This window comes from Hydractinia symbiolongicarpus, chromosome 5, assembly GCF_029227915.1.
Source record: "Hydractinia symbiolongicarpus strain clone_291-10 chromosome 5, HSymV2.1, whole genome shotgun sequence".
In the NCBI taxonomy this organism is placed as follows: Eukaryota; Metazoa; Cnidaria; class Hydrozoa; order Anthoathecata; family Hydractiniidae; genus Hydractinia; species Hydractinia symbiolongicarpus.
The window spans coordinates 33,967,463-33,979,101 of NC_079879.1; the positions used below are offsets into that span (position 1 = coordinate 33,967,463).

General features: G+C 33.2%; 1 protein-coding gene across 1 annotated transcript; it reads right to left on the reverse strand.

Annotated features, from left to right (window-relative positions):
- Positions 1–207: 207 nt before the first annotated feature.
- LOC130646204 (cholesterol oxidase-like) lies at positions 208–8,999 on the reverse strand. The gene is made up of 9 exons (XM_057452361.1): positions 8,841–8,999; positions 7,537–7,656; positions 4,185–4,413; positions 3,214–3,713; positions 2,876–3,101; positions 2,487–2,764; positions 1,930–2,251; positions 1,506–1,666; positions 208–1,257 (listed from the first exon to the last, which is right to left on the reverse strand). The coding sequence occupies exons 2-9, from the start codon at positions 7,579–7,581 to the stop codon at positions 1,219–1,221; spliced, it is 1,800 nt and encodes a 599-aa protein (XP_057308344.1). The 5' UTR covers positions 7,582–7,656; positions 8,841–8,999; the 3' UTR covers positions 208–1,218.
- Between the last annotated feature and the right edge of the window lie 2,640 nt (positions 9,000–11,639).

The following is an 11,639-nucleotide window of genomic DNA, read 5'->3' on the forward strand; positions in this document are numbered from 1 at the left end:
CAAATTTGTCACTTTTTTGGATAAAAAAAAGTCGTGAGAGATAAGCCGTTTGTAAAACTTCCATCCGTCTATCACTTTGTCAAAATAGAGACACAAAATTTTCATTACAAAATAAATATTCTTCGGTAATCGCAACAGATGGGGCAAGGGATATTTTCCGTTGATCACAAAATACAGGGCAAGGGAGGCAAGGTAAGAGACTTTCAGTATGCAAGGATTTTTTTTTTTTTTGCGAAATAAAATTTACAAGAAACATACCTAAAGTTATGCGTGTATACGGTAACGCACATCACACACATAACAGCTGTCGATAATCAAAATCACGCCTCGCAAAGAAAGTTATCTACACATTTTACGACAACATACGCAAACTATCGTTTCTTAAATGTGGTGAGAAAGATAGCAAATATTTTTGTAAAGTGTTAAAAAGGACTGGGACTAGATATCGTTTCGTAACTCACCAACGTGCACACACAGATTCAATTGGTTTCGCAAAAACAGATCAATAAACATTTGGTAATATATCTAAAAGGTAATAAAAAAGTGATAAAAAAGCTATACGAAAATAAGGTTTTTTCTTAAAAACTTAAAAGCAACTAATATAAATCAAAAACGAATAGAATTAAAAGTATAAGAAATATGAGTATGAAATTGGTGTGCACTTCGATAATAATGACCGTTTTATTAAAAATTAAAAATCATGTAACCTTCGCTTTCATGATCAGATGTAGACTAAATTCTTGATAACTCGAAAACATTCCAGGTTTAAGGAATGCTTCTAAAACGATAAAAGCTCTTATATGAAAAATAAAGGAGAATACTTCGAGATGATATGGTTCGAGTTACCAGAAATCTACTTAACATCTAGTTTGACCGTAAAAAAAAACAAAATCCAATTTAAAAATGAGTTGAATGCGCAGCAGTCATCAGAGAAATTTAAGGACATTATTCTTGTCGTGATATAAAAAAAAGTTAATATGTTTTCTTTGCTTCGATCATTCACAATTTTACCCAATGCATGGACGTTTTTCATCAATGATATTGAAATGACACCACAAGATGCTGGCTTGTTCGCCCGCATCGACAATGGCGGTCAAACATACAGGATTTATACATAATTATAAACTTAGTAATAATAAACTTAAATATTTCATAGTAAAACTGTATATTATTCACCGCTCATAATAATAATAATAAAAAATAACACTACGCGTTTTATTACAAAGCTGTACTGGCTTGATCACCTTTCCCTTTCACCTAAAGTATAAATCTGCATAAGTACAAGGAAATTAAATGCTACATAAGTATTGGCCTAGTCATCTTCATACTTATATAACACATTCTGATTTGCTTGGCCATTCGTCGAAAAAAGAAGAAGACTTTCGAGAACAGAAACACCACATAATTACATTAATTATAGTGACATGCCACATTACCTACATGTATTATCTTCAGTACAGAAAGTGCATGCATAAAAAAGGTATACAGATTGTTACTCCACTCACCCCTAGTGTGTAATCTATGGTCCACCTTTCATTTTCGGCAATTAGACGCATACATCTTTCAGCTAAACAGGTGATTGTGAAAGAAGGATTTGCACCAAGTGCGCACGGAATGATCGATGAATCAACCACAAATAATCCGTCATACGTGTCTTCAGTGTTACCTAGAAACGACCAAAGAAATAAATTTGATGGGTATAGATTATATTACAGACAAAAAAAATAACTTAGGCAGTTCAAAAGTCATCGTCAATATTTTCGCTGTAACATTCGTATTTTTATAGCATTTATCGAAATTAATGTTAGCAATGGCAGCATTAGTAAGCCGACCGGACCGACACCGTTCAAAAGATTTTGAGATGCGCCTCGAGTCTAGTATTACATTACACATTCAATAAAGCTAAATTCTTGAACTGGAGTACTGCACCTATAAAAACACGTCCCATGTGATCTACCACACCATAATGACCAGATTCTCCCATCGGGCAACCACCAAGAGGGTGCTTGGTTATAGCGTCTGATCCTAACTGAGCTGACCATTTTGGTGACAATCCCATATTACCTCCCAAACTACCAATTGCTTCTTCGAGACCAGTTCTGGCACTGAAGTAAAAGCGTTGATGGTGATCGTTATTCCACTTGACATACACTTGTCGAGTCTCCTTCTCATAAGCTACCTCACCGTCTGCTTCGTCAGGAGTCATGCAATATAGACCAAGAGTGTTATCCACCCCATTTTGACCGATACTCTAAAAACAAACAGGGAATGATATAGAAATTTACAGCCGGTTTTCGTTAAGCGATTTTTATTGCTCGCAATCGATTTATATATGCCGGCAACTCTTTTTACAGAAGATTATTATAAATAAACCTTTTGTAGATGTAATTTAAGGTGTGAAATAACGAGAAATCAATGTTACACTGTGGTAAGTAATCTAGCAATGATTAAAATAACATTTGCCACATAAAAAACACAACACCAACCTTAAGCATTTGTATCCATTGTTGGCCATGCGGGAAAGGGTCAGGTTTTCTCATAGCACCAGAAGAAAGAGCAGATCCAACAACATAAGGTGGCAGAAATGCTCCTGCAACAGTAACATCTTGTAGCATAAAGCCACCTCTTTTTTTTCTTATGTCGATAAAACTGGAAACTGCAGGGCCAGGAGGTTGACTAGCACCTTTCGGCAGTTTACCACGTTTGTACATACCAGTTCTCAAACCTGTAGCGAATGATTGCTCTTTGCCACGAAAACTCACACCTATACAGATACAGAAAGTTATAAAAACATCCATTAAAGAGAGGAAAAATCACAATACAATATAACAAAAAAACTGTAATTCTGCGACCAACATTATAAATTTAAATTTACCGAATAGACCACCATTTCCACAAAACTTTTTTCCCAACTGATCTGAGACTTCAAACTCTCTTTCACGAGACTGCATCAATATCTTAGTCGAACCTAATGGTCCAGCACATATAAACACGAAACTTGCTTGAACCACTTTTTCGGATTTATCACTTCCACCAGTTTGTTGGTAAGACACTTGCCATTGGTAGGACTCGTAATCTTTTTGTAACGAAATCGCTTCAACCTATTTAAAACACAGAAAATACGAGAAAAACAAAATAGAATGCCTTTATGTAGTAACTATATAATACAAATTCATATGAAATTAAAAGTTTTCCACTTAATAATAAACGTACACCAACAAAAACTTCAGCACCATAGTTGATTGCATCTTGAATATAATTTGTCACTAACGTATTCTTTGCTCCTGTGTTACAGCCAGCCAAACAATTCCCACATCCATTACAAGCCGGCTGTGACACGCCAACATGGTTTTGTGGTAAGTCTGTAAAATTTATATTTAATGGTGTCCTGTAAAATGTCTCATGAATATCTTCTACGTCAATTATATTAATGCTATTGATTGCACTTCTCATTTGATTCATACGCTTTAATGGAGGATATTCCTCAGGGTAAGGACAAGGCCTTAGCATTTCTTGTGCACGACTTCTGTCAATTGTTTTAAAGGTTTCAAAGTCTTCTCGAAATATCTGAGGCCAAACTGGATCATAAAATACTTTCGATTTACAATCTAATGAAACACCTTCATCAGTGAGGGAGCTACCGCCCAACCCACACGATGTCATAACTGTAATATCTTTTGTAATGTTGAATTGATATAAACTTGACGGGTGACCTAAAAAAAATAACACCGTTTTTTGAGAATTCCTCCTTAAACACATTGCATTGGTCTTAATTTTTAAAATTACAATCTTTATGTGACATTGCATCTTTCTGTCTATGAATACTACCATGAGAATTTCTTTTTCAAAAAATAAATTTGCTTGCACCTTATAACAAGGTACGTGCTAGCAGTGCTAAACTTTTTATCTATACGTTTTTGGAAAGAACAAAATTATGAATAATTTAGCTTTGCATTTGTTACTCTTCAAAAGACATTGTGACAATATTATTAAAAAATTGCATTCACAAAATGGAAATTGAAATGTCTAATTTAAACGATGCAAACTTAATAAATTAGTTAAATCACCACCAATTTTTATGAAACTTTAATTAAATCTTGTCCTAATTCAAACATTACAGGGTAGTGTTTGATTTAGTTTCTATAGCATTCAACCTTCTCTTTAATTAGTATAGCGTATAGTACCTAACACTTTTTTGTCTTCATATTTTATCAAACATATTTCTTTTACAGTTTCATCCATAGTTTCTGGAAAATCGCCAGGAAGCCATTCTCGTCCTTTTTCAAGAATACAAACTTTTTGTCCAGCTCTAGCAGCACGGCTAGCAGCAACTGCACCACCATAGCCAGATCCTATTACTATAACATCATAGCGTGCTTTGAGTTGATTTATTGACTTTGCAATTGGGGCATACTAAAAAAAAAACAAAGAAAAATAAGCAAGAATTCTTACAGATACTATATTTTGACAACACATCCATTTTTATGGTTGTTATGTTGGTCAATCACAGGCTTGGACAGGAATAGCTTGCAATCGAAAACACACATTCCTCCAACCATGCTACACTTGCTTCAAGCATGATTATTATTGCATGTCTAAAACATGCCACAAAGTGTGTTTTAGACAAGTGGAAAATTAGCACGTATTCAAACGATAATGATCTTTATCAAACGTTTACAATTTTTTTTTATTCCAGCTTCAATGTTTTATGTAGGTTACATTCCTGTTTTAATGATTTTTCAAAGGAAGAGAATAATGTTGGTAGTGAAAGGCATAAAAAATAATCTTGCTTCAAATCACACAGTAATAGCATTCAAACAATCAAGTGTTAAGTTTGCGATCCTATGATTAGATCATTATTTTTCTTATATAAGCAAGTGAAAAGTTAAAATCAGGTTTCCACACTAAAACAATCATAGCAATACGCCAAGAGTTATGGTACACAAAATACTGCACTTTAGGTTAAATACTCTGTTGTGATAAAAACAAAATCAATGTTTCCCTCTGTTAAAGAGTTGTTCGATAATATCATCCAGTAGATATTGTACACAGATAAAATTGTACACAGATAAAATTGTACAAATAAACTTATTTTAAAAAATAAAGTTAATAATACACGTCTTTTTGTAAAATAATTCAAAACATGGCTGATTTCTGATATTTGATTATTTCAAAATCTAAAAAACAGCAAAATAATTTGTTAACCTTCTTTTTGAGATAATAACAAATTCCACGGGGGCGCATTTTTATTAATGTCAATCTGGCTTCTTAAACTACATCCGCAACACATCAGCAACACATCAGTATTTACAATGTGCTGCTGTAAAATGGTTAATAAGATAGTGTCAAATTTCCAGGAAATTATTCCCCTGTGGAAAATCTTGGAGCTTTATATCAAACTAGTCGTTAGCCTGTGGAAAAATCCAGAGGCTTGCCCTTTTTATACCGTATCGCGTGCGCCACATTACTTGCGCAGCTAAGCTACCATTTTGCGTAACAGAAAGACGCACAGACATATACGGGTAATATATTATACATTGTTTAAAATTTTGTATTGATGATAGCAGTCTTCTTCAGAATATGTGCACCTCCATACTCGCCTTAAACTATTTTATGGGTGTTGGGTTTTTTACTTATCAAATGCATTGATTTTTCTTAGCACCCCATTCTATTTTTCGTATTCAAGAAAAAAAATATGCTTTTTTTACTATTACGCAAAAATTAAAAAAAGTGCATCATATTTCATTCTAAAACATTTTGAACATCCATTCTCTTATTACAAAAAGTATTATTAAAACAAAATTCATAATGCAGCTCACTTTATAAAATTGTATTACAATATTAACTAGTTAAAATGAGACTATGATTTGACCAAAATAATAAAGTCAAAAAATAAGTTTACAATAGATATCAAAAAATTAACTTCTTAACAACTTCAGAATTAAATGAAACAATGTGGTAGTGTTTGTTAAATACATTGTTTTTTTTACGTTATTTGTAAAACTATAATCAGTTTAGTTTGGACAGTTTTTAAATCAAGTACAGGCCTATTATTTTAGCTGAACCACTAATCACAATGTTTTTTAAGTGATATAGATTTCTAGGTACTCTTAATTTGTTTTCTAATAATTCCTTTTTCATTCAGATTGACATAGAACATATTCTAGTTTCAAAATATAGCCTGTTTTGTTTTTCTCTTCTGCATTTACTTCAGCATTAAGTCAAGGACTGCATGGCTAGGTATTAGCTGTAATTTGCGATTACCAACTACAAAGGGGTCATGTTGATGATATATTAGTCCACATAATTTTTTATCCCAAATCAGTAGTCAGTCGATTAGTTAGGATGTATACATGTTGGCTTTGAATAGTTAGTTGATATTTTCTTCAGAATATAGATCCAAAACGGTTATTCTTTCCAGCATGTGTGATCATCTTGTTTGTTACGAAAGTATGATTTTGAAAGTAAAAATCGGCAGATTTAAAAACATTATTTTAAGTGCTGGTGTGGTTTTTGTTTGAAGAAAAATCAGAAATTAAAAGATAAAAAATTCGTTCACAATAACAGAATATTATTTTAAGTAATGATTTTCATGGTTTTTATTTTAATAAATTTTGTTACTACACTTTTTTCTGTAATTTCTTTATTTTAAGATTGCTTCCACAAACAAAATTGTCTAAGATTGGAGAAATTTATTATGTGTTTTTTTTTATTATTGATTAACCTTTAACAAACTTTAGGTAAACAAAGTTCATGCATAGTAAACTTTGTTATTATAACAAGATTGTAGTCGCAGGCAGGTAGGACACTGATTTGTGCTTAAATTCATTCCTGAATTTTCATGCACAATAAAATCACTCTTTTGTGGGCTGAGGACAGATAAGAAATTGTACCTTGATCACAAAATTAGCATTCTACACATGCAATGTTGATTTGCTCTGATGACTAAATAGTTGTATGCAACAAAATGTCATGTATCAAGATAGTAAACATTTACCGCAAAGGTTGCTAAACAGGCCTATCAATAAGGGGAAAGCAATTGCTCTTGCTCACGCAAAGAATCACCTAATTCTGAGAAATGAGAAACTAGCTGACCCATTAATTGCTCCCCCAATTCCAAGAGCAATAATAATTCATCTCACATGGAAGTCAATGTTCTCTTCTTATTATATACAGTAAAAAAACAACCAAAATATATATAAAAAGATGAAATAAAATAGATAAAAAAGACTTTGTGATAAAATATAAGGGTTTATAAACTTATTGTATTTATTTAGATTGCTCATCCAATTTCAATTAATGTAACCTTGGGGGAGCGATTTATTTCTTGGGTGTTATATTTTTATTAATAGACCTGCTAAAGTATAATGTTTTTAAAAACCAACTTTAACCCCCCCCCCCCCCCAAAAAAAAAACACAAAAAAACACAACAACAATGTACAAAAATTTGTGCCAAATTGATTCTTTGCAATATGTATGACTTTATTACAAAAAGATTTTGTTAAACAGATCTAAAAAATACAAAGTTTTTGATACCTTATACTGCATATAAGGTCTGTCACTACCACAGCAATTTCCCATACTTCAGTACTCAAGCTTCAACAGCTACTTGCAATACTGCCTTCATTCATTTTTGTACAAATTGTAAAACAAATGCTAAAGAAATTAAAGGAAGAATTATTATCATAATTTTAAAGAAGAAAAAAATGCTCTGTCGTTTGTGAAATATGTTTACTTAAATTCAAGACATTTCATTTCCATAAAGATGACACATACAGGAAAAAGAAAGTTTGTTGTGAGTTTGACTAAAAGTAAGAAAAATGTAAAATGTGTCATTAAATGTGGATTAACAAATGTTGTAACTGTGTAAAAGCTTATTGCACAGTTTTGTTCTATTGTTGACTCATTCACTTTCAGATCAAGAAAAATTGATTAATTGTTTTGTGTAACAAATTTTAAAACATAATGTGCAGTTCCTTTTATTCTGCTCAATGAAAATGCATTTATGAACTTAAAAAAATTTATTTAGGAATGGAAGATTGTTTATTCATTGAAACATTAAAAAATCCCAATCACTGACAAACAACAAAATACACTCTTAGGCTGGATAAAAAAATGTCTGTCACTTCAAAGAAAACTGCCTGCCTCAGTTCTAAAATGACTACTAATGCTGGCCTATTAAACACCATCCAGTGGATCTAGTGAGTTATTTGGTAAGTAGTTCCAGGATTATACAACTTTAAAATCAAGTCTCAAGCGTTTTGGCAATTTCATTTTTAACTTAAAAAGGGTGGAATTTCACATCATAAGAGACCCTTAACAAAACAAAAGAAGCCATTATTACAATAATTAACCAAGGGCTCACTAATATAATAAATAAGTGAAAGTACGACTATGACAATAAAAGCAGAGAGTAGGTGAAATGTAAAGGACCATTGACCTTTTTAAATGTTTTCTGTGGTCAGCCATATGGTTCTAATGACGTAATTAATAAAGCGAAAAGAGCTAACCATTAAAAGGTTAATAGCTAGCTAGCAAATACCTTTTAGTAGCTATATTTTTGTAAGCTGGAAATAAGAACACAGGGTGGATTAAAGTTGTGCAAGATTTTGCTGTGTGTAAGCACTAGGTTGCTCTCAGATATGTGTCGCTCATACATATCTGAGAGCAATATATGTTTGACCTAACAGGTCTATAGTAAGCTAGCTGACTAGCAGGCTAATAGCACTGGAAATTCATTATTTTGGCAAAATTTGGAAACGAACTATACTTTCTATGCCATAAATCACAAAGAACAACAAGTATATATTGTAAAAACGCAAAGTTTGTTTGCATATTACCTTCAAATCTTTATTTGAATTTAATGACCTATTTCCAAGTGACTTTTTGACTTTATGATGAATACAAATCGTCTGGTTTGTCTGCCCGTGTATTGTTGTGTTGATATAGCTATCTGGGTTGAACCTTCCAGCGAAATTTAACAAATAAAATATGGCGATAATAAAACATTATCGATTTTATCGAGAAAATTGCGCGAGTAAAACATTCAATTGTCGATAATTCGTGACAAAAATGGATCAGACACCAATTCATAATGGCAGATGCGCGCGTGTTGTTTCCTTCGCTGAATTCCTTCCTCAGTCAAACCTGTGGGACGAGCTCCTCTAGGGATTTAAAAAAGTGGTCGTTTCAGGCACTTCGTTGTCTTATAAAATACCTTTGCAAAACGGCCAGCCTCGGACCTGGTCGTTTCAGACATTTTTTCCCCTTTTAGTCAAGAAACTATTTCAAGTTTCTGGTGACGTTAGGCTGTTAGTAGTGCGCACTGGATAAAACGCTGACATTACAACTGCATGTGTGATAATTTACATACTTAGCTAACCCTATTCCCGCTAGGCCTTTTAGGGGCTCCACAATGCTGGGGGGGAGGGAAGGTGATTGGATCCCCCCTCTCTGTGATTCCTACAATTGTGTTGTCCGTTGCACTTGAAACTAAGATATTATTGAACAATTTGATGAAAAAAAATTGATGACGTCAGCATTTTTGGTGATGACGTCATCAAATTCAGTGACAAAAATAAAAGCACTAACTTTGAATTTTGTTAACGATTGTATAAACAGGGGGGGCCGACTGGCTAAAAACGCTGTATAGCTATGTGAGAGTCCGCAGGAGTTTTTTAGTTTTTTTCCCAGGGTTTTCATCTGTAACAGACTGGAAAAGCCTGGACCCATCCAAAAGCACCCGTAATGCAACGCGAGCTAAGCTCATTGTTCTCATTTTTAATTTTGTCTAGAAGATGTGCTATTTTGTTGTCGTTTACTTACAGTTTATTATTTGTGGGATTTTATTACAGCTATTTATCGAATGAATGATATAAAAAACAATCTTTCACTACCAATGCTCAACATTAAAAGAATAAATGATATATTCATGAAAAAAAATGTTTAAAAAAATTTTTTTTGGGTTGACTCAGGTTTTTTCAGGCAAAATTTTGAGTTTTTTCTAAAACGACAAAATTCGTCAAACAGCCCCGTGGTTTTTGCGGTGTTTGGGGAGAGTCGGCACACTTGTTTGCATAATTGCGATGAATTTAGTAACAATAATAATAGAAGCACAAAATAGTATAACAATCTAAACTAAGAAGTCACAAAAAGCTTTTAAAAACATATAAAAACATTTCTTAGTAAAAATAATTTTTTTTAAATTTTCAACATAAAAAAGACCTTACTTCACCTACTTGATTTTTATTACAATCTATTGTTCAGTTCTTTCTTACAAGGTTTGCATAGGAATTCATATGGCACCCAACAAAATCATACAATTTGGCTTCTTTTTTTTGAATTTTTGGTATGTTTTTTGCTCGTTTTGGCTGGTTTTGCTTTGTTTGTGGTATTAGCAGTTATATACATTCAGGTTTTGAATTAGCAGTTCGCAATTCGCAATTTGCGAATTGAGATGAAATTTAAGCAAATCACTTTGCGAAGAAAATGAAATGCTTTTTTAGATTGCGTTTTAAAAATTTAAAAACTAAAAGCGACAATAGAAATGTTTTTTAGATCGCATTTAAAAAGTTTAAGAACAAAAAACGGTGATATAAATGTTTTTTAGATTGCATTTTAAAAATTTAATTACTTGCAGGATAGGTTCTGCTTGGAAAAAGTTCAGAGAGTTACTTCCTTTGTTGACCAGCAGAGTCCTGTCAATTGAGGCAAAAGGTAGGTTGTATGAGGCCTGTGTAAGAAGTGTTATGTTGTATGGTAGTGAGACATGGGCAGTGAAGCAGGAAGATCTTGACCGTTTAGAAAGGAATGATATGAGAATGGTTAGGTGCATGTGCAACGCCAGTCTGAGAGACAGAAAGAGTTCAGTTGAGCTAAGAAGCAGAGAATTAGAGCATAGAAAGCATAGAATTAAAGATGTTATCCAGATAAGAAGATTGAATTGGCTGGGGCACTTGGAAAGAATGGAGGAGGATAATTGGGTAAGAAAGTGTAGAGACTTGATAGTTCCTGGGGCAAAGCCTAGAGGCAGACCGAGAAAGACTTGGCAGGAGGTTATAAGGACAGACTTGATACAGAGGAAGTTGAGTTTAGATTTAACACAGTCTAGATCAGATTGGAAGAGGGTCATTAATATACCCCGTTCAACCCATGCTAGCATGGAAAACGGACGTTAAGCCGAGAATGATGATGATGATGATGATGAAACGACGATAAAAAAGCTTCGTTAAATCGCATTTTTTAAATATATAAGAACGAAGAACGGCGATAGAAAAGCCTTTTGAGATCGCGTTTTAAAAGTTTAGAAACGAAGAACGGCGATAGAAAAGCTTTTTGAGATCGCATTTTAAAAGTCTAAGAACGAAATGCGGCGATAGAAATCAGGCCTTTTCAGGAGAGGCGTGCAATAGCACGCGCACACCTCCACACACACGCAAAATGGCTTAGGCGTGCTATTGATAGCACCTGCAAATTGACAAATTTTATAAGAAGTTAACCAGTGCAGCACACCCAAAAACACACCTGAGAAATGTTTTTTTAGATCGCGTTTTAAAAATTTAAGAACGGCGATAGAAAAGCTTTTTGAGATCGCATTTTGAAAGTTTAAGAATGAAATTTGGCGATAGAAATGTTTTTTC